General features: G+C 49.0%; 1 protein-coding gene across 1 annotated transcript in view; it reads left to right on the top strand.

Moving 5' to 3' along the window:
• The window catches only part of wasf1 (WASP family member 1), a 37,811-nt gene that overhangs the window by 8,757 nt on the left and 4,938 nt on the right, over positions 1–24,116 (top strand). Inside the window, exons 3-7 of the mRNA XM_076145850.1 lie at positions 8,818–8,980; positions 9,147–9,281; positions 15,771–15,924; positions 17,828–17,945; positions 20,982–21,065. Of these exons, the coding sequence (XP_076001965.1) occupies positions 8,848–8,980; positions 9,147–9,281; positions 15,771–15,924; positions 17,828–17,945; positions 20,982–21,065 (624 nt within the window). The 5' untranslated portion in view covers positions 8,818–8,847. The remainder of the gene's footprint in view (positions 1–8,817; positions 8,981–9,146; positions 9,282–15,770; positions 15,925–17,827; positions 17,946–20,981; positions 21,066–24,116) is intronic.

Raw genomic sequence — 24,116 nt, 5'->3', positions numbered from 1 at the left:
GCAGGCATTGTGAATCGATGTCTTTATCATTGTTCAATATAATGTCAGAGTAAGTGGATGGCCTCGCCCCTTAATTGAGTCAATCTCCCACAATGCTGTTAATACAAAAACTGTTAAACCACCCCTTCAGCATCACTTTCTCTCTATTCGTTCTTTCCTTCAAGACCACTTCTCTCTCTCCGAACGCTTGTATGCCTTTTGTTGGTTGAAGTTTAGTTGTTTTGTTTCTCTTTGAATATACTTCAAGAAAGGTCTTAGGTGCAGACAGTAGGGGGACAGATCCACCTTTGTCTTTTTATACTGCGAGGTGTATAGCCACGCGATGACAAACGTTCCGTCTGGGACCCTAAGCGGACCCTAGCGATCAAGCGGACGTGGACTCCTCAATACTCCAAACGCACTGTAGGTTATTAGATGGAGCGTCGCTGACAGGACGATGGATGGCTAGCGTGCCGAGATGTCACGAGACAACAGGTCACACGGTGCGTGCGGCTGAACTTCTGACCCCTGATGAGGATGTTGTTTCCGTAGATACAGGAGGAGGAGGAGGACACCAGGGAGTAACAGCTGCATGCCGTTTTTCGCCATTACATATTGTTTTCGGTTTGTGGAGTTGGATCGAAAATGACTCGAGATGTTAAACGAACAACTGTTTTCCTTCCGAACAGATGTACGGTATAATACAACACAGCTCCTCATGTGAATCTTTGCATGCGTACACTCGGCTCAGCTCAGCATGTGCTTCATGTGATTGGAGAAGTCTGTTCTGCGTTTCTGAGCACAATAGAGACGATCATCAAACCCAGCGGTCAGTCCTTCCCTTCCGTGTCCACCGCCGTCGCCCCCGGGCCTCCTTACAGCAAGAGCACCTTCGCCAAACCCGTCGTACCTCCGGCCCTGAGTTCGGAATTGCCTCTTTCATGCACAGACGCCGAGGCGGTGACATCACACGCACTCCAGGGACGGCCTATGAGAGGTTTGCACAGCTGCCGTGGGCATCGTCTAATGGGTCCAATTTATCCCACAAATCCTCTCCGCTTCCCCCCGTCTGTCTCCCGCTCGCACATATCACATCCCTTAGCTGCTGCCAAGTTCCACACAATACCGAGAGGCTGTTCCAGTTTGTTATTGGGGTGTAATTGACCCTGTTTCATCAGCATTAGATTCCGGAAGATGGCCGCTCTCGTGGTGTGGGAAGTGTTACTCAGGGGAGTGTCATTAAACACGGCCGGGGTTTAGTTTGCATAGCTCGGTCGCTAAATGATTGAAATGATTCTGAAATAAGAGTGAATTTGTTGGATCCTAATATTTAGATGTTTGTAGTTTAAACCATGTTGCCTCCACTTATGTCCAGGATTATGCCAGCATTCAAAGATGGCTTTTGATTGATGTCTTTGCTGACTGCCTCTCTGAATTGAAGGTTATTGTAAAAAGTAAATTCAGAATTGATCGTCCTTGCTCGTTTACTAAGCTCCGAATAATTAATTATTCACAAAACACACCGCCGCTCGGTGCCACTTCACTTCGCTGGCTCCGCCTACGGAACCTGCATCAAACCCCCGACTCCACGTACCGAAAATGAGCTTTGTTTATGTGTTCATCACCTCAGCCGGACCGTGGAAATGCAGAGTTGACGATGTGAAAATGTAATTGCTCATTGGCCACTTGATCTGTTGAGACGTGAGGCGCCTTATCTTGTGATTGCTGGCTTTTTGAACCCAAAGTATAATTGTTTCAGCTCTCTGTAATATTATTATGCCTTTCTGAAAGACGGCACTCTGACACTGAATGCCACATGGCTCCGGTTTCATTTCTCAGGCTTGAACACCGCCTCTGTTTATGCCTTTGCACGCTTTTTGATTTTGTTTTCCCTGTTTTTTCCTGCGATTTGAGCTGACAGGCATCGCCGCTGTGAGGTTAGCTCGTGTCTCCGTGTCCTTCACGTCCGCATGAACAGTGAGGGAGGTGGTATCATGACATTTCGCCCTCACAGGCGCAACAGGCGCTGCTGCACAGCGCGAGCATGCAGACATTCATTATTGAGCAGCAGGCTTTCATTATTCATATCTGTGGGTTTTCTGTGCACTCAGCAGATAAACTTCTTTGAGTCTGTTTGTTCGTCAGACACTGTGCTCATTGATGTTCGCACACAGTCTTCCATTAATATTTAGTCGTGCTCCATCTACGGTGGGATAAAGCATGTTTACTAAATGAATGTCTAAAGCAATCAGAGGTCTTTGTAGCAGAATACAATGTGGGCTGTGTCCAACTATTCATTCAGGATAAGGTTGTTCATTGATTGTGGGGTAATATAAACAGCCAGCCACTGTTGAGCCTCAGTGATTTATTCATGCGCAGACAATATTTGATGAAGGGAAGTTTGGATTCTTTTGAGTTCTTCAAAGAGCACAGAGACGGACAACACAGCAGACATATGTGGTTTATAGCTGCACAGTAGATGGAAGTAGATATTATTCCAATTTAGAATCAGTTGTGATATGTGTGGACATTCTGAACTTGGTGTTACATTTTTGACGTTTTTTGTTTGTTTCGCGCGATCCCTGAATCTTGTTTACAGCTTCCAGGTATGATAGTTGGTGTCATCTCGTTCCTGATTAACACGCGAGTGCTGCTGTGCCAGGATACAATTTTGGACGACTGCCGGCTGGGTGGAGGAGAGTGACGAGGCGCTGCGACTTCCCTACCTGATGGGAAGCGCTAACACTAGGCTTCATGAACTACTATCGCCGTACTTGTACAGCCTATCGTCGGGTAGAGAAAGTAGAGAAAGAAACACGGCTAGAGACAACATTGCAGCAGCAGACAGAGGCTTTACTCACGCAAAGAAAGGAGTTTATTACGTCCCTCTGCTGCGAGCAAAGCACTGTGTGAAGTTTCTCACCACCAGGAAAGCTAGTTAGCAAAGCGCTCTGAGGCCATCCTGACAAGCACTACACTGCTGCAGGTGTATTTTTAGCCCCCCGACGAAAAAGAGGCCTGCGTGTTGCAGCACCTCACACAGGGGCCCGCAGGGTGTCATCGCACTGCTGGAGGGGGGGAGGAGGGGCCGGGGGGGGGCCGACTGGTTCAGAAATTTAATTGGCAGCCAGACACATTGGCACATGTCACCATATGTTCAGCTAACGTGATGCCAGTCACGGGTCGGGGAGAGGGGAGTGTGTGTGTGTGTGTGTGCGGGGGACGATCCCAGCCTAGTGTTCGCACGGCTTTATGACAAACTCCCCTGGCCCCCCTGCCTCACAGGTTGATGTCAGACGTGGGGGAGTTGCGTCTGTGGTGTGTCGACGCGTCCCTCTTTTGTTTTGTCGTACGTGTGCGCGTACTTGTGCACCGCCACTCTCATCCGGCTCTGACAGTTTCCTCCTTCCCAGCAGCAGCGGCGGTGGCACATCACACAAGCAGGCGAGGCGCTAAACAGAGGTGTCCTATGTTTTGCAGCATTTCAGTGCCGTCTCCATCCAAGTTGTGAAGGACATCTGATTCGAGCTGCTGACACAGAAAAGTAGTTTAATCAGCATTTTATGTTGCGATTAAGTATCTTATGCACGGAATAAATGTAACAGCAGGCTTAATCTACGATGATAATGAGAGAAATGAAAGAGAGGCCGCTTCAGTAGAATTCCCAAAGAGATAAGAGTTGGACATGTATTGCGTAATCCTTCATATGTTTCGAGTTTTTCTGTTTTGTTGGAGAATGAGCTGCGGCTGCTGCGGCTGCCACTGCATAGACCGGTTTATGATTCAAAGCAGCTGCCGGTAAAAGTCACCGGTTTGATCTCGCCTCCGTCCTCCATTGGCCGCCGTGTCTCTGTTCACCTCCGTGACAGGACGCCTCTGTCTCTTTTATGCTGGCAGCTGTTCAAAGTGTAGGAAGACACCTAATACACAGCCGGTCGTGTATGAATTCACGGAGAAGGGCGGGAAACGTTCAGCTCAATTTGACCGAGAGGAGATGAGCGGTTTCAAGCTGTGAGGTGGTTCAGTACCTGAGTTTTAGGTGGCAGAACAACGGGAATGTATACGTTTACATTATCTACTACAGACACTTAACTGGCGCCGCAGAGCAACGCTGTTAGTCGGTGTAAAAAAGCACTTTGACATGACAGATGGCTTTTAACGGCGGTTGATGGCAGCAATTGAAGCGGTGCCACTGTGGTTCGCAGGGCTGTCAGTAACTACATGCGCATTTTAGAATACTGTAGGTATGACTCATCGGTTCCTTAGGGTCGGCTATTCTGTGGGGGGTCCATTGAGAAACATGGCCCGAGGAGATTGATTTTTACATTGCAAACGGTGCAATCGCTCTGGTTTCCGGTGGCCTCTGCCGACTTCCACCCAGCTCGCCCAAGTGTCTCTCTCTCTCTCTCTCTCTCTCTCTCTCTCTCTCTCTCTCTCTCTCTCTCTCTCTCTCTCTCTCTCTCTCTCTCTCTCTCTCTCTCTCTCTCTCTCTCTCTCTCTCTCGCCAGTGTCCTCTCTTTTTTTATCGGCCAGTTTCAGCAAAAACAACTACGGCGGATGCAAACTGTGGCCAGAAATTGCATCACTGCTGGTTATTGGTTATGGATTTTTGGGGCATGCGTCTCCCATCCCTGTGTGCTAGGAGCTGACTTGAGCTGACTTGAGCTTCCTCCTCCTCTGTGCCTGTGGTCACATCCCTGGAGGGAACTGCTGCACTGTTTTGGCTGAGCAATATGTATAAGATATAAGAAAACATAACCAGAAAGTAGGTAATAAATTCCAAATCCAGAATACCACCAGCCTAATAATGCATGTTTAATATTGTAATAATAGTTTGATTACACAATCCAATCCAACACCCTCCTTTATTTTTGCAAAGGTCAGCATGAAACGCTAGTGTGTGTGTGTGTGTGTGTGTGTGTGTGTGCGACATCGTGGTCTAGGTCTCTGGGGTTTCCACCAAGTGAAGGGTCCTTGACCTGCACCATATTGAGGGGTCTCCTCTATATTGTGTGGCAGTGTGAGTGAGTAAATGCTCCATTAGGGTTCATTAGAGCCTGGAGGTGGACATATTGTCCCGAGTGCAATGAGCCGTACCAGTGCAGGCCCCCTGCGCTCCTCTGGCACGTGCTGCCCCCCCACCCTGCTTTGTCACACACAATGGTTGAGACCTTCCTGGTCTCTCCCTCTGTCTCGTTTGCATTCATCGGTCGATTGTTCTCACTCCTTTGACACATCGCCCTGAACTTAGCTCATCCGTTTCTTTATTTTTTTTTCTCACCCTCTTTGCCTCTGCCTCTCTGGGGGATATTACCTAGTGACCAATGACATCTCACTGCAGCCGTTGCCATGGCGACGGGTGACAGCGGGAAGCACCACCCAAGACGGATGGGCCGTAAAGTAGGCAAAGAGTGGCGAGGGGTGTGCAGAGGGAAAAGAGACGGGCTAGTCTCAGACCGGATGGAAGAATAAAGAAAGGAAAGGAAGTGGAATTTCAGGCGTGCAAAGTAATTATTTGTGCAATATTTCTCCCCGATCATTCCGTGCTGGTCACATGGGCTCCAGCGAGGGCCCTCAATGGGAGAGAAACCCTGAGGAAACCCTTAGGGAAATCATAGATCCCTGCTAATAAAACCTTCCTCAAATTATCGATAAAAAAATGCTTGTATGTGATTTTTTTCTCTTTCTCCCAGGTAATTATTCTGCCGCCCGGGTGAAGCAGTCATTGTGCTGAACAGTCAGAATTTACCCTCAGAGTAATCACTATGAAGCCTCACTGTAAATGCCTTTTCAGCCTCAACAGCCATTGTGGCATATCAGCTCCAAACTGCAGAGGTCTGTGGACGCGATGGAGCGCCAGCTAAAACCACGCCGCTCTCAAGTCAATCAGTCACAGCTGTACTCCAATTTACAAGAGTGAAAAGCGTAATTGTGCAGTAGCCAAGCTCCAAAGGTTTCTGTATATTTTTGCTGCACGAATGAAAGAATGAAGGGTTCGTATAACCAAACACTGAAGAAGAGGAGGGACAAATTGACTGCAGATGTACAGCAAAACTAAATCATTAACCTGAAAGCAAGCAGAGGAAGAGCACATGTACACACTCCCTCATCATTGTCAGTGTGTGTGTGTGTACTGTACACGTGTACATGCGTGGCTTTGTGCAAGCAAAGCGTCTGTCCTGGAGCAAAGCAGCCTTGAGTCATCTTATGCTCAATCAGCAGGGCGGCATATGCTGCAGTCATTAATCACACACACACACACACGCACACAAACATACTGTACACAGCGTGGCAGGACGTTCCCCGTAAGCTTTCCACAGTTTTAACTCACCAAAGATGTTTGAAGATATCAAGGAGAATGTAACCGATTGATTTTTTGTTTTCTCCCGATTAATTATTCACAGATTGTGTTGGAAACATCAGGAGCCAAAATGTAGGAAAGTCCTCAAACTTCTCCTGCAGCAGAATCTGTTCCTCTGTTATCTATTTTGTATTGAATAAATCCCCCCGCCCCCCGCTTCTTTATTGCTCACGCTGTGACTTGCTTTCCTTTGCTTTCCGCTCGCTCAGTGTGTGAGCAGTGTATTATAGATTTCAGGTGAAGTATTACTTTAAGACAAGAGGAGAATGTCACCGTCTCCACTCCAGGAATTCTTGCCCCTGAGCTCACGCCGACAGAATCGATAGCACCTTTTTTTTTTTTATATTCTTTTATGCAACGCACTTGAGATGGCGGGAGTGAATTATATATCCTCCTTCACCTCCGGGCCCTCTTTGTTTTAGCCTCTTTTCTTGGTTGTCATGCTCACCACCCCGCAGCACTTTTCTCAGGTATTAGTGCAAAAAGCCTGCGCCTTGATCCATCCTCTCCCTCAGAAATAATTCATACAGCCCGCGAGGTAGGAGGACGGGAAGGTGGTTAAGAGGACAGCGTGTTTCCTTCATGGCCGAGGGGAAGAGAGGAGGCTCTCCGCGTGGAGGGGGGGAGGGGGGAGGAGGGGCGGAGGCATCAGCAGGAGCGCTGGCCGGCAGTTATGTTTGCCATGGTTTGTACGGCCGTGCTTGTTTTGAATATGCATATCCAGTGTGTGCGCAGACAAACAGAAGGGAGATTTTATTCTCTTCACGCACCAAACCGATGGGATGAATCAAGGTAAACGTGGCATCCAGCTCCCATTATTCACCACCAATTCATTCCAAATAAGGATTTTTTAAACCCTGTCAGTTCAGATGTTGATTTCTGTAAAGGTATTCAACCTTAGAAGCCTTATTTTTTTTTTTCTCCAAGTTTGTATATCGAATCGTTTCTAGAAGGTGGCCATTTTCCTTCCTCCGCCGCACAGCAGATGTAGCGCAAGGACGCCCTCGTCTCCGGTAAAGGTCGACGGCGTTAAAAGAGTCGAGTTTACACTTCCAACCTGAGCAGTGGCAGCTCGGGGGTTATTACCTCCATTACATAGATGACACCAGACGGGACGGGTCACGGGGTGAGCCCAATCAGGAAGCGACTCTGTGTGTGTAAGAGTGTGTGTGAGGTTGGGGCGGGGGGTTCAGAGAGAGAGCGAGAGAGAGAGAGAGGAAAAGATGGATTAATCTTTAAAGGTTCTAGCGTCGGCCTCCTTGTTATTTCAGAGGCAGGGATTTGTGGCCCTGTTTGGGTTTTTTGGCCGCGGCGACGTCGCCCGCACACACCTCTCACCAGCCACTTTTACCAGCGGGCTCAGAGGAGCGCCTGTTCCCAACCTGTCCTTTTACGGGCATAGGTGCCCCCATTTAAGACGCTTCCAAGATGAATCATCTCAACAAAGCCTTTCAACCGGACGCCTCTACCCTCTTTAACTATCCAGAGTTCCCACAATAGCTCTCCCACTCCTTGGCCCACATTTTTATGGATACTATCAATAACCATGTTTGTTTCTTCAGCGACGACAGCACTGCTAAGTTAATACCAACGCTATATAAACGCCGAGGTATTAAAAGGCACCAGACGTCCATTAAACTTTATAATAAACGGCATTAACACGGATTTTTCAGTGCCGGCGTGCGAGTGGAACACCTGATCTTCACTCACACCCCTGCACCGTGCTCCAATTAGACGCTGATGGAAGACAAGAGTGCTGTAGACGCAGGTAGACGGGTGGTTATGCTGTTTTTCCTCACCCTCTCTCCGCTCTCGCCTGCCTCTCCGGCTCTTATCCATTTCTCAAATCGCAGCAGTCATATTAAGTGGCTCCCATGTGGCGCCCCTGAAACTTGAAAGTAAGAATGTCTCGACAGTTTGGGAAATAGATTTGCGAGACCGCCTCGGAATATTTATTCACGGCGATATGGGTGGCTTTTGGTCTGCAGGAGGTGTTGATGCCTGTTCACTTCCGAGCACGGAGCGGCGGAGAAATACGAGTTTTAATAAGCGCGGAGAGGTGTGTGTGTGTGTGTGTGTGTGTGTCATGCTGCACGTACTGTAGTCTTGTTTGTTCTGTATCAACATGCTGCTTATGAATCACTGCAGTGCCTTTTATCTCTGTCAAAGCCTTCTCGTCTTCTCGCCTGCTAGGGATGAGACCCAATTGGACTCTAGCTACTTTATACTGCGGCCTTAATACGATTAGCATTGCCGAGCATCAGCGAGGATACACACGATGAAGAGAACAAGGTGGAGAGAGGAGACCCAGATCTCTCCGTCCCAAACGCAACCCAGTGATCATCCTCCTCCTCTGTGATGGCAAAACAATCGATGGAGTCCTCTCGTCCTTTCCTCTCTTCGCATTTGAAGTAACGTCTGTTCTCCCTCTCCCCTCCTCTCCTCTCCTCTCCCCTCCTCTCCTCTCCCCTCTGCAGGTCAGCAGGTAGCGGCGTCGCAGCAGAAGGATGCCGCTGGTGAAGCGCAGCATTGAGCCCCGGCACCTGTGCCACACGGTGCTGCCACGGAACATCAAGAACGAGCTGGAATGTGTCACCAACATCTCCTTGGCCAACGTCATCCGCCAGCTCAGCAGCCTCAGTGAGTTTCACCAGGACACACACACATACACAACACACACACACGCACACACACAGTTTAAAACAGTGCTTCAAAGTTTTTTGCTCATTCCGGTTTGAGTGTGTTCAAGTTGTTAATAGATGCATATTGGAGTAAAATGTTTTAAAGTGTGTGTGTGTGTGTGCAGGTAAGTATGCAGAGGACCTGTTTGGAGAGCTGTTCAACGAGGCCCACTCCTTCTCTTTCCGGGTCAACTCCCTGCAGGAGCGAGTGGACCGCCTCTCCATCAGCGTCACACAGCTGGACCCCAAAGAAGAGGAATGTGAGTCGCAATGCCCCCACACACACACACACACACACACACACACACACACACACACACACACACACACACACACACACACACACACACACACACACACACACACTTGCTTTCCCTCTTTCTCACTCACTCTCTCTCGCTGTACATTGTCCCTCCCTCATGCAATATGTATTACTCCTCCTAAATGCCTGTGCTCTGCTGGATGTATCTTTGTGTGTGTTACTGTATGTGTTGGTCTGTGTGTGTGTGTTTGCTGTGTAATGGAGCTCACCTGTCTCCCCTCCCTCCAGCGCTAATGGCTGTTATTAGAGGAACAAGCGGGCTATGAGACGGTGTCATTTTTCACCCCCAATAGTCCAAACCCAGGCTTCCATTAGAAGCGTTCAGCCGGAGATCCACTTTGGGCTGGATGCTCTCTCTCCCCGCTCCGCTCCGCTCCTCTCCTTTGTGAGGGGGGGAGAAACGGGATCCGCGGTCACACCGTATCCATTGGGAGCGATAATAAAAGAGGAATGTGACGAGGCGCGGGACGGTCAGGTAAAGCAGGTTATGCCGGGGAGAGGGGAGGGGAGGAGGTGGGAGGGGCGGTGTGTGTGGCGCAGCAAAGATGAGAGTGCAGAGGGGAGAGCAGGAGGAGGAGGAGAATGGCAGCGAGGCAACGCCATGCTCCACGGCGCCCCGGATCGATTTCCCACCGGCCGGGCGGTGTGTTTACAGCGGTGCATAATGCGACTCCAAAGGCCTCCTTGTCACCGACACGGAGACAATATGAGGCTCGGCGCTTAATAGCTTCTCTGTGAACTCAAAGCGGCGCTTCGGTTGCTTTCAGAGGGTTTCGTCCCGTCGAGTGCAGAAAGGCAAGAAGGGCGTTTTTAGTTTCCACACAATCGTTTGGTTGAAGTGTTAAACACAGACAGGAAAACAAAATCCTGCCTTTCTCTTCATCGAATCTCCCGGCTTTTTTTCCTTCTATCATATAGTTCCTCTTTCTCCGCTTGCTGTTCCTCTATGCACTTCCCACACTTCCTTTTTTCTCTATCACTTCTGCGGTTTCCCATCATTCCCCTCCTCCTCTTCCTCATCCTCTTCCTCCTCCTCCTCTCCGTCCACATAGCTGTGCTAATTGAGTAATGGCGTGTGATCTAATTGTGGACCTGGGTCTTGTCGGGGCAGGGCTGACGTCTCGGCCCGTCAGTGACGCTGTGATATCTTACCAGGGTTTAAGGGCAAAAACACACACACACACACACACATTATTTTCACCCTTTCTCAGCACTCACACACCCACACACACACGCGCGCAGCACGTTAACGCTTTTATTGAACGCTGCATCTAGAAAAACACAACAAAAGTAACAACCAAGCAAACCTTTGCCCTGGAGGGAACTACTCTCCAATATTTATGTGAGGTTTCAGTTGAGCTTGTGTGTGTGTGTGTGTGTGTGTGTGTGTGTGTGTGTGTGTGTGTGTGTGTGTGTGTGTGTGTGTGTGTGTGTGTGTGTGTGTGTGTGTGTGTGTGTGTGTGTGTGTGTGTGTGTGTGTGTGTGTGTGTGTGTGTGTGTGTGTGTGTGTGTGTGTGTGTGGTCCTTGTGGCTTTATCGCCCTTCATAATTTAGCCCGACTCTCCTCCTCCAGCGCACAGTGGCTTGAGAGATGGCGGATAAGGATCAGCCCGGTTGCAGTTTTAAGTGTGTGTTTGAGTGCGTGTGTGTGTGTGTAGGGGGTGGAAAGATGGAGGGATAGAAGGATGGATGTATAGTTCAGGGCACTGCAGTAAAAGCAGTGGAGTGTAAAAGGCTTCTTGGTGCAGGGTTTTCTGGGCCGAATGGCCTCAGTGCAGGGTTACAAAGAGCCTCACACCTCCAGACTCATTTAGGGCTAAATTAGGTTTTCTTCTCCCTTTTCTATTATTATTAGTATTATTCCTTCCTTTCTTTCCTTCGTATTCATTTTCGAAAATGAAGTGCATCCCTCACTCGCAGTCACAGAAGCCCTGCACTGTGCTGTAGCAGTGTAGTTCATCTCTCCCATCTGTATGACAAATAAATAAAAACATTCAAATTACTTCCAAAGACTCAATCAGGGAGCCATTATTACATACGCTTACGGAGAAAGATTACTTTTTTTTTTTTTCAATTTTGAACGCTGAAGTTTATCGGTCGCGCTCAGCAAAACAAATTGCCGAGACGAGAGAGAGAGGAGAGGAAGTTTGATTGAGCGCAGCGTCGGATGAAAGCGACAGAGAGACGGAGCGCCGCGGGAGGAGTTCAAGCAGAGACTTTGTTTCCCATAAATGCCCCCCCCCCCACACACACACACACACACAGCGCCCCCCACCCCCCTCCTAACCCTCAGTGTCTCGAACGCACGCCACTGTATACAGTTTAAAGTACATAGTATGCTTTTAGCCCAAGCGAACGACTCGCTGTGTAATTGTCTTTGCGGCCCTGCGGTTCACAGAAGAAAGGGAGGCAGAGAATGCAAGTGGACTGAGTGCAAGCGCGGAGTGGATGATAAATCACGAGTGTAGGGGTATACTGGAAGAGAGTGTGTGTGTGTGTGTGTGGGGGGGAGGGCAAGAGCGCAGTGAGAGTTTGAGAAAAAGCGGCCGTACTCTGTGTCACACAGGTTCTGCAGAAAAAAAACACCTGAAAAAGCTTTTTGATGTTCCTGGCAGAGCTTCTTGATAATGGAGGAGAGAGAGAGAGAGAGTGGGTGACTGTTCCACATTTCCGGGACCAGCAGCAGGACTGTCGTGGCTCTGGCTGACCCGGTGAACCCTGCACTGGGTTCTGCTGCTGTGGTTTAGACATTTTTAGAGCGATCATAGCTGCAGAATGTCACCTTGTAACCTTACGAGACTTTGATTTACACCGAAGATCGTCAAAACACTCTCTCTCTCTCTCTCTCGCTCCCTGGTTAATGGCAGGAGGACGATATTTCCCTCAGCAGAAGCTCGCAACTTCTAATGAACGCGTTTTAAGTGTGAAATAATTCATTTCTCGGTAAGTAGCCATTAAGTCATCACTCATTTAGCTTTGGTTGACGCGGTCGGAGACGTTGATGGGTTTCTTTTAAAGCACAAAGGTCAGAGAGTCACATTAGGTTTGCTTCAGTTTGTATTAGTCGTATATGCTCGGTGAGAGAGCAGGCATACTGAAGGGAATTATGTTTAATGGGTCCGTAGCAGGAGGAAGCGAAGGAGGGACGATCGGATGAAGGTCACGGAGGTGTGAGGTTGAGCTATGGCCAGAGTGACGTATGCAGGGTCGTCAGCAGGTCACCGGTGGAGGTCAGAGACACTTCATCACACGTTTACGCGCGTTCGTCACGCTCATACACACACACACGACCTCGCTGGGGACGTGTCCACACCCTACATGCCCTCCAACCTCTCATAGGTGTCATCCCTCCATTTTGCCTTTGAGCTCTTGCCCTTCTCCCCTCCCCCTCCTCCTCCTCCTCTGTCTTTGGTGTCCACCCGAGTCCATTTTCGTCTCTCTGATTGATCTCTGCTCCTTCTCCATCTTGCCTCGGTGCCATTTGTGTGCTGTCAGGCTCCTTCCCCCCCGATCACTCCGGCCGGACAAACTAATAGCCTGTATCCCATATTTAATGGCAGCGTATATCACCTCAGTGACTGAAGGCTGTGTTGGTCACAAAGCCACCCAGAGTTCCTCAAGGCTCTAATTCTTCCGTGATGTACTTCTTAGTCCTCCCTCGCTCTCACTCTCCCTCCCCCGTGCGTGGAAGTTTTCCACCGCAAGAACATTTCGCTGGATTGTAGGCGCAGAAGTGAGGACAAAATGAAAGACAAAGGACAAAATGTTGACATGTTCACCAGAGAAAAGAAGGAGTGTCAGGGAGAAGAGTGGAGATGAAGCAAGGAGTAAGTTGGAGAGTGGAAAGGATTCATGACAGAGAGGAGCCGTGCAGGGGGAGGAAAATAGGGCAGCATTTGCATTGTGCAGGTAACGGCAACGGGAGAGAGCCAATCCTGCATACTGAGAGACGACGCGGCCTCAGCGCTCCCTTATCTGTCCTGCGTACGTGCACGGCTGCTACGCTGTGAGAAATGGGCTGAAGAGGGGGAACGTGTGTGTGTGTGTGTGTGTGTGTGTGTGTGTGTGTGTGTGTGTGTGTGTGTGTGTGTGTGTGTGTGTGTGTGTGTGTGTGTGTGTGTGTGTGTGTGTGTGTGTGTGTGTGTGTGTGTGTGTGTGTGTGTGTGTGTGTGTGTGTGTGTGTGTGTGTGTGTGTGTGAAAGATGAGAGGGTTTTCTCGCCTCTCGTCGGTCAGGAGTAGCTAGATGCTATCATGGCGCCCAAGAGGAAGATAGGCGGGAAAGAGACATAAATAATTCGCTCACTCACTGATAAGGAGCTACGCTTGCTGAGAGAGCGCAGGCTGCTGCGGCACCTGGCGCTACACACACACACACACACACACACACAGTTATAGCCTCTCACTCACCCATTCACTCCCGAATCCACACGTAATTTGCTCATTAGCTAATGTCTCTTCTACACTGGTGTAATTGCTAGTTCAGCTGAGTAAGTAATATTTAGTAATTAGCATGTTTAGATGTTAGTGCAGCGAGCCTTTAGCACCACTTTACCTCGCCTGCCAGAGCCTCGCAATCGCCTCCATCAGCAGCATCAAATGCACTCTGACACACACACACACACACCTCTGCACCGCCTCTCTCGCCTGTACACCCATCGCCCGTTTTACCATTGGCTCCTTGTGGTCCCTTTGTGTCTTTTGTAGATACTAAGGCCATCCAGGCTGTAAACGCTGTGTTTAGCAGTGAGTAGGAGTGTGTTGGCGTAAGCTCCAGGTGCACTTCTCTGTATCCAGACCTTCACTCTGACCTTCGTCGTCGCCGCCGTCGTCATCATCGACATGGGCTGCCACTTAGGTTGGGGGTGAAGAGCTTCCGTGTATATATAGTACAATAAAGAACAGAAGGTTGACGGCAGCTTGCAGCCCTACACTCGTTTTACATCTCAGATAAGCAGGTTTGCACTTTGGGGAAATCTTCAATATTATTGCTTGAAGGCAGAAATGAAGATGTAGCCAGGGCTCCAAACAGGAAGAAGGCAATTGAAGTGAATTCTTTCTCGGTGGGAGACGGTGGGACGAGTGTGTGATGTGTGTTTGCCAAAGTGAAGGGAGCTGCATGTGGAACAGTGGGCGCTCAGTTAGATACAGTACGTCCACTCTGTAACACAAAGCACCAGGGTATTAGTTTAGTTTGTAATTCTTTTCAACCAACGAGTGTGTGAGCGGTGTGAGCGTGAAAGCGCCACTCGCTCCGACCGCAGCCAAGGCTGTTTTCTGTAATTGGTACAAGGCTCACAGTCAGATTGATAATGATGCCGAAAAATCACTTTTCATGAATCTCGCGCCTCAGTAAGGTTAGCGGAGGCATTCATCTGGGTTTCCTGTATTAACGTGTGTGTGTGTGTGTGTGTGTGTGTGTGTGTGTGTGTGTGTGTGTGTGTGTGTGTGTGTGTGTGTGTGTGTGTGTGTGTGTGTGTGTGTGTGTGTAATCGACACTCTGCTCAGGTTCTCTTGGGCTCGTCTCTCCAAGCCGCCTCGTTGCTTTCACTCACTCTGCTCCGCCTCTCTCTTTTGCCGTTATCGCATCCCTCCATCTCTCCGTCTGTCATCCCCGTCACACTTCCTTCTGTCGTCTCTGCACAATTGTTCTATCTCCCTCGCTCGCTTGCTCTCTATCCTCTCCATGCTCTCCCTCTCTCTCTCTCTTTCTCTCTCTCTCTCTCTCGCTGCCAACGTCGGTTAGTAACGAAGCTTGGGCGCCTGAGGTGGCCGAGCTCTCCACAAATGAGCGTCTCTGGAAGTCATTACTCGCCTGTCCCTGGACAACGCAGGGGACTGGACTGGGTCCGATGTCACACTTGGGGCTTTGCGCCATAAATTTGCCTTTGTTTGTCTCATTTCTTGGATAGAGTTGTTGTTGTTACCATTGTTTGACATAAAAGTGCTTCAGCTCTGCTTTGAGTTTGATAGTTTACATTTTAGTCCGACTCTCTTGTGTAGTGTGGTGAGGGTGAGAACAGCAGAAGTCTATAACATTACTGAATGCCAAAAGTAAAGTGTATCCATTTGTCTTTACCCAATGAATAATACAGATCCGACTCTCTGGGTTTCTTCCCGGGACTTGTCGCGTCTACTCGACCCCCACCACGCAGTCTGGCTGCTTCTCCTCCACTTCTCCGCAATTTCTCCAAGCTGAGAGGTCCAACATGCGGCCTTGATTTGTTTTCGGAGTTAATCTCTGCCCTTCCAAAATGTCAAAAGGAGAAGGAGAAGAGTGTGGCATAGCCAAAGGGAGGGTGCCAGTAATGTAAACAGATGCATAGGTTTCATTATTTAAATCTAGATTTCGAAACGTGTCTCAACTTTGCAGTTGGCAGCAGGTATCATGACCGCAGCTCATACTCGTCCTTCTCTCCCCCTCCCCAGTGTCTCTTCAGGACATCACCATGAGGAAGGCTTTCAGGAGCTCCACCATCCAGGACCAGCAGCTGTTCGACCGCACGTCGCTCCCCGTGCCGCTGCAGGAGACCTTCCAGACCTGCGAGCAGCCGCCGCCCCTCAACATCCTGACGCCGTACAGGTTTGATCCCAGGGCCGTCGCTCCGTCCCGTCGTCTTCGGAAATCGCACGCTGCTGTTTCCGTGCTTGTTTTCGATGATTCCAGCTCTGCCTCCCGGCGTCAAAGCATTTGTTGAGGTCAACAGTGTTTGTGTAATACTTACACTTAGTAAACAGAAAACAGAACTTGACACAGCTCCACGTTGATAAAAAAAAGTTTGTCTGGCTCGCTGTAAAGCTCCTCGCACCTCGCTGCACATTTTTAGAGCGCCGACACTTGTTTGTATGCCAGCGTTGCCAGGTTTGTACCCTTCCTCTCCTCCCCCCTTCAGGCGCCTCTCCCGGCCGTTCAGCTGAGCAGGGCTGATGCAGGGACTTGGCCCGATAATGAATAATCCATTAAAGCCCCTGCTAGCCACCACTCCCTCCCTTTGTATCCCTCTGCCTTCTCGCCCTGCTGCTCTCCCACTTCCAGTATTTGACACATTCCCCTCTTTTTATATCATCTTAAAAAAAACAACAACAACAACAATCTCTCTCTCAGACACCGCCCACCCGAGCAGGTCAACCGGAGACACGGCGTACCAAACGGTGTGTGTCTTTGCCCGTCCCGGCAGAGACGATCAAGCTCTGATCCTACTTAGCGCCGACCCGAAATGACTTTAAGTTCCTGTTAATGTACGTATGTGTTAAAGAGCTTTTAATTTCACAAAGTAGACCTTCTATCCTGAGGGATGGAGGACGGCTGCAGAGATGATTACTGCATCAGCAGCTTCTTCCCCTCTTCCTCTCTTCCTGTCTCCCTTAACCTTATATAGCTCTCCCTCTCTCCTCGCTGCATATCATGAAACATTCAACTCGAAGCCTTTTGAAGCTTTATCCTTATTATCCAGTAGTAGCAGTTTCACTTTTATGCCCTCCAAATAATTGTCTCCCAAAGCTCGACGACCCGGCGCTATGTTGACGCCAGCGTACGTCCAACTGTGAGGGCGAAATCATCCAAAATCAGCTCCATTTGAATATCCAGTATGTTCCAAATGTTTTCGTCATGCAGTTTGATCGGAAAGTTTTCCCGTTCTAGTTGCCAGAAGAACTGAAGTAGAAGTTCTTTCTGTCTGTTGTTTACCTTTAATAGTATGGTCAAAATAACAGCAAAGGACATATAGATCATTAAAGCGCAATACTTTCATATTATTTACATTATCGTCTGCGTGCATTGATTCGTTAAAAATGTCTCCAACGTGCCAAACAACAGAGGAGACCTGAAACACATTGGGAGGACCTCATCTCCATATTGACATCATTTCTGGACAGCCTAATTCGCCTGTCGGGAGGCAGGCGACTTGACGCGATAACTACTTCCATCTGTCAGGTGTCTCCCCGTCCTCGTCGTCCATAAAATCCCCCCGAGTGGCCGTCAACCGCGAAGACGAACGCAACCGTACCGAACGGGCGAAGGAGCAAGACTTTTAGAGCGGGGAGGAAACCATGACACAAGCCCATTAGCCCATTATTCCTGACGCACAGTAAACGCTTCACAAAGGAGACGAGGCTGGAGACAGTTAAGGGCACGTTGCATCAAAGAAACGAGTCTGACCCTTTTTTCTAATGGAGCAAAGAAAAAACGGAAAATGTCTCATTGTTGCAGGTTCATTTCTAGGCTCCTTTATTCTTCTCCCCGTCTGTCATTGTTACAGTGAATACAAAGTGAGGCTGTCAGACGAATAAGTGCTTTCAGACGTTGATTTTTATATGTTGTACGATTCAAGAGATCCTCCTAGAATTTCCCATAACTACTGTCAACACCGTTTCATCACTTTTCATTAACAACACATGGCGCTCTCCTCTCCGGAGAAGCGTGCAAAAGCGCCTTTTGTTTTCTCCGCGCTGACACGTCTCGCCTCCTTTTTGCCCCCTTTTTCCAGGGACGACGGCAAGGAGGGCCTCAAGTTCTACACCAACCCCTCCTACTTCTTCGACCTGTGGAGGGAGAAGATGCTGCAGGACACGGAGGACAAGAGGAAGGAGCGGCGGAAACAGAAGGTACGTCTGCAGCCCCGTCAAGTCACAGTAACGCATCCACACGATGATCGGGGAGGGCTTGGTCTCTTTGAGGAGGGCGTGGCCTCTTCCACTGTTGTAACACGGAGGAGGCTCTGTGTAACTCGGGTGACAGACAGTGAAACACCCTGTCTATGTGCTTTATTTAATTAAGCCACCAAATACAGACTAATTATCTCTTCCTCCAGTCAACCTTCTTAATTATTAGTAGTTTGAGATGCAGGGGAGAACAGATGGGCCAACCCACACTCACACACATGCGCACACACACACACACACACACACACACACACACAAGGAAGGCATTATGACACACACAATGTAGCGACTGTTGCCTGCTATGTGGGGTTTTCTACACGCAGACATTCCCGCACACGTTAAATGAAAGAGCTCTTCCGTCATCGATGCGACGCCTCCATCAACAAATTTGAGATGACAGAGCGCCGAGCCCCCCCCCCCACTCACACGTAGGGGTCTCCCGTCCCGAGCACCAGGGGCTCTAATCGGCACCAGCTTGCCTCTCTCTCTCCCTGAGGGGAACGCTCCACATTTTACCTCCTCACAGCCAATCAAAGGCTGTTACAGTCACGTGAGCCAGGAATATGGAAGATGATTCTCCACCAAGATCTCATACGAGTGAATGGCTCCTTGGTGGATATGAGGTTACTGGTTGTGTGTGTGTGTGTGTGTATATAGTCTGTGTGTGTGTGTGTGTGTGCTGCAGTGGGTTTATAGTTTAGTTTCATTCGCCTCATAGCGGGATGAGAAACCAAAACTCAGTCGTAGAAAAGCTGACATGTTTAGCAAACAGCTCATTGGCAATAGCAGATGGCTTTAGGGGGTTAGAGTGATACGAGCACACGCAGCTTTAGCTCCATCCGTTGATTTCTCATTCTAATTAAAGCCCAGCCAGGGATCATCTTTATAAAGCGTGAGTTCATTTCCCTCCTCACCGCACTGGCATTCACACAGAGCCCTTGAAAAAGCCCCCCCGAGACATTCATGGAAACCAGGATTAAAGGATTTGTACAAACAAATTTGTCGGTTTGGACTCGCCGTCGAGCCGAATAAACGCTGGGTATATGCGGATCGAAAGCAAAACGGGCCGGAAGTTCATGCGCGTTTGTGGAACTCGTGCAGAATCGGTCAATCTGAGCGAGGAAGGAGAAAAGCGAGTTATAGACGCTGTCTCACTCACACGCGCACACACATCCCCGTCCTATGTATCCAGTGACACACAAACACACACCCACACACATCCAGGTCTCCCCTGTAGTAAGCAGTAGTTAGCCTAGACCTCACACGCAGCCTCACATCCACTGGATTCACTGGATTGGAAGCGAGAGATAAAGGACGACCAGACAAAAGGGAAAGGAAGCCTGCAGTGTCTTAATCTCATTAGCCCCCCCCCCCCCCTCACCCTCAGTGCATTAACACTAGAGTGTGTGGCGAGTAGGTCGAGAAACAGAGAGAGAGCGAGAGTGCGAGCAAAACGAGGTGGAGAGAGGGGACACACGGAACTCTGCGGCCCACGGGCGGAGGGAAGGTTAGTCAGCAGGTTTCCCTCCCGCTGCAGCCTTATTCCAGCACTCAACAGACGTCCTCTTGGAGTATTTGGAGCGTTGCCGTTTCTCCTTGTTGCAGGTTAATGAGCCAAAAAAAAATGTGCCTGCCACAGGTGACTGGTGAGGGGGCTGGGGGGGAAACCTGCGTGACTGAATTCCAAGTGAAATGGTGTTTGCAGTGGGCTGTAATGGGCGTGAACGCGGACGGAATAAGACTGGAGGCAAGTTACTGCTCCACGCGTTCTCTGCAGGCGATGAATGAAGGTCCCAACGCTGTAAAATGCAAGTTTGAAAATGTTCCTTCTTTTAATCTAATACCCAGGGGACGTAGGGGAGCCTTTTCTGTAAAATGACTTCAAAATAAAGGCGGCTATTTCCATTATTCCCATTTTGATGTACCCACCATGAGCATTGAATCTTTAATACTAACAGGTGAACAGGGAGCAAACAGTCGGAGCGTTGCGTCAGAGTTAGTATGATGAGGGTGAGGAAGAGATTCAGATCTGAGCCGGCGTGTTTGTTCTTTTGTTCTCGGGCACAGCAGAAATGAGCTGCGTCAGATTCTGTGGGCGTCTGAGTCCCAGCGGCCCCACTGCTTAAAGGTCTGAATCAATCCGTGTCCTCTCCGTGTCATACATCTGTCAAATAGACGTGTCAATGTCTCAAGCTCTATTTATTATACTGTGGATTAGATCTATAGATGTAACAGATCCACCTATTGTCTGTTTAAGTTACTATCTATTTTGCAACATGTTTGTTTGTGTCTGGATTATCAATACACACAAATCAATCCGTCCTCCGTATACAGAGTGTATTTCCAGATACAACTTTCGCTTTGAGTCCTGTCCAAAAAACTCTCCAGTCCATTACCCCCCTCGTGCTTTGGTTACCACAGCAACCCCGGGTCTTTCGGCCTTACCAAGAGACCGAAACGTCAGACTCGAAATCTGTAAGACGGTAGATCGACCGGGACTGATTGATTCCCCGCTGTGGGCCGCCGCCGCCGCCGCTGCCCACCTCCGTCTCTGTCACCACAGGCCCGCTTCACCTTTTGAGGATTCCTTAAATATATTTCGATTTTTGAAAGGAGGTTGGACAAACTCTTCACCTCAACCTTAACTCCGTTCTGCACACACCGAAGAATATGGCGGAAATTGGGGATTAGTAAAGGACAAGGAGGACAAATGAAGGAAGTTCAGTCAGAGAACAAAGAATCTAACCCACACGTAGACGCTCCAGTGGGAATGAGAGCGCTGGCTCCTCATAAACCACATGTGCGTATGCTGTATGAACACACGTGATGTTGCGTTAGATCTCAGCGGTTAATGGGTTAGCGGCGGCGGTGCCCTGGGTGGAGCTTTGTGATCTCCTTCTCTATCTTGGAGCTCCTCTGGTCTATCTGCTTGGTGCTCGACCCTGAATCCTGCTCTCTGTTGTGTCTAACTCCGTGCAGCTGGAAATGCCTTATCACGCGTGTCCCAAGGGCCTCATAAGAGAGCTCTCTGAAACCCCTCCTCCCTTCCTCGCCCCCGCAGAGGTAAGACCGTCTTTCCCCCTGCCCCACCACCAGAGCATCTGCTCCCTGCGTGTTGGCCTGCAGCCCTCCTTCTATCTCTCATCTCCCTCCCTCCGCTAGTTCTGCATCTGGTTTGCTCTGATCTGAACAAGTGAGCCCCCCCCCCCCCTACTAACTGCCCCCCCCCTCCCCCCCCCTGACTGCACCCCTGTTTCCCTCCCGGGCAGGAGAGCAGGAGCCTGTTCTTGTGTTCTTGTTGTTGTTGTTATTGCTTTTTCTTAAGGGGGAAATTGTTCCTCTACTATCTTGGACCCCCTGCTGAAACAATCTTTACACTAACCATCACTGCACAAACACCATCTATAACCTATTTATGTACTGTATTGTTGCCTGGCAATAATGCAATTATCACATCGCAGTCACCGAGTCCACGCCTCACTAACAGCAGGGCATCTCAGGTCCGTCCTCTCACTGTAGCGGCACGCTGGAATGGTGGTTAGATGACGTGTTTGCCTGCTAAGCACTTGTCTGGTGTTTGAGACTAACTACTACTCACACTCAAATGATCGGTTGTGACGCCTGAGCCACAGACCTGTAAATGCCCCGTCTGTGTGTGTGTGATGGCAGTTGTCGCTTAGTTGGAGCAGAGCTGGTTCCACTGCTTTTGTCAATGAAATTCCCAAATCAACAACCATCAACAAACCTGCCTCGTCTTCAACTTCTGTCTCGGCCCTAACCTGTATTTTCCAGCAGATAACCAGCTAGTTACAGTCTGCAAAATGCGTAATCGTGCGAGAATAGCATGAGATGATGAGGACGTAAAAATAGATCCAATCATTACAGATCTCCATGACTCTTCTGGATTTCTGGTAAACTATTTGTCTTTGCGAGAGCCTTTGTCACTTTGCTTGCTTGCCATTTTCCACGCCATGTAAACACATTTATTGAATACGGCCATGAGGCTTTATGATAATGCAGCGTAATAGAATAATGCAGTACACACGGCTGCACACTTAATGATTACAGATATTAATACACACGCTTTACTCTCCCATCATTACTTTAGTTTGTTTACCCTCCACTAAAAAATTGTGTAGTCTGATAATTACTGTACAAATACAGTGTGTGTGTGTGTGTGTGTGTGTGTGTGTGTGTGTGTGTGTGTGTGTGTGTGTGTGTGTGTGTGTGTGTGTGTGTGTGTGTGTGTGTGTGTGTGTGTGTGTGTGTTGTCAGGGTGGCCCAGTGGTCACGGGCCTCCCCGAGGGGTGGGGGGGAGCATAGCGGCACTTCTGCTGAGTCGGTCTTAACAACACACACCTACACACACGCACAGACCAGTGTGTAAGCATGCAAAAAATGCACAACATAAATCTATAAATATTACACACGGTGCTTACTCAGCACGACACACACTCTCAGATTTCCACCCTCCAGAGGTGTAGGACCCCACAAAACTAACTGCATTTATAAACAAACGTATGTGTGTGCATGTATGAACACACACACACACACACACACACACACACACACACACACACACACACACACACACACACACACACACACACACACACACACACACACAGAGATCCTCTATTTCTACTCTTGTTCCATGCTTGATCACAGCGTCCCTCACACACTCGCCACACCCACGTCTGAACCCTCTATCGTGTGTTTGTCCACTCATCTCAGGGCAGTTATAAATAAACAACACACAGTTCCATTCATACATACTTTCCTGTTCCTCCTGGGAATATCCGATTGAACTTCCATGGTCACATCCCATAATTATCACTATTTCAGTATAACTTCCTACTTCGGTTCAAGAACTATTTCACCTCTGTGTGTGTGTGTGTGTGTGTGTGTGTGTGTGTGTGTGTGTGTGTGTGTGTGTGTGTGTGTGTGTGTGTGTGTGTGTGTGTGTGTGTGTGTGTGTGTGTGTGTGTGTGTGTGTGTGTGTGTGTGTGTGTGTGTGTGTGTGTGTGTGTGTGTGTGTGTGAGAGAGAGAGAGAGAGAGAGAGAGACAGGAGGCTTAGCCCGAGCCAAGCCTTCATCAGGCCTAATGGGCTGTGATGAATCAGAACCTAATCAATGTGCATTACCATTAGGATTTATTCCCGCGCTCGCCCACGCCGGCCTCAGCAGCAGGTGGGCTGCGGCGGAAATCAACATCGCTTAGCAAAAACCCGGGGAAGATGCCGCACTCAGACCCGTGTCGCTTTGAATCATCCACCTGTCGGCCAGTGTAATTCATCCGCAGCACACGTGTTACACACACACACACACACACACACACACACACACACACACACACACACACACACACACACTGTACACCCTGGAAGAAGCGCGTGTAACGTATGGAATCGATCGCTATGGGTGGGCGGTGTCAGTGCCGCATTCTGGTAATTACGTTTCTCGTTTCAAGGTTTGGAGCCGAGAAATGCTCATGTGGGGAAAGGCCACACACACACGCACACACATACAATCACACAGGCACAGGCACAGACACACAAACACATTATCTACACGGTGTTGCTGTTAATGGAAATGGGATTGCAGTGCAGAGTATATAGAATGTAGAATGGAACCGTATCTTTCCACAGTAATGTCATCTGTTAATGTACTGCACCTCTGTAAACTCCTGATACACACTTTAATACTCAATATGCTGATGCAGGTAGATTTGTTGTGTGAGTTTGTCAGGATTACATACATGAACTATTATCTTTACATCTGAAAGAGAATAATTGAACGGAATGTTTACATGAATGTTAAACGTCTTTTGTTTTTAGTATCCCTGTGTTTACATCCCATGTTGTTGTACCTTTTTGTTGGATTGTACTTGTGTGTGTGTGGTTATTGTAGCCTGTCCCTCTTGAGCTGTCGTATGTTTGAACACACACCTTTTGTAGTCTGCGTGGCTCTTCCAGCGGAATCTCTCTCTTTCCACCTCGGTCTCCTTTCTGTTTTGCGCCAAAGCTCAACTCTGTTATTTCCCCTCGTGTTCCTATACGTTTGCGGTGGGTGTGTGTGTGTGTGTGTGTGTGTGTGCTGTTGTGTGTGTGTGCA

Source organism: Genypterus blacodes, unplaced genomic scaffold (assembly GCF_046128005.1).
Source record: "Genypterus blacodes isolate CSIRO-AG114 ecotype Tasmania unplaced genomic scaffold, CSIRO-AGI_Gbla_v1 ptg000031l_1, whole genome shotgun sequence".
Taxonomy (NCBI): domain Eukaryota; kingdom Metazoa; phylum Chordata; class Actinopteri; order Ophidiiformes; family Ophidiidae; genus Genypterus; species Genypterus blacodes.
The sequence above is the reverse complement of the archived record's forward strand: the minus strand, read 5'-3'. Positions and strand labels throughout refer to the sequence as shown.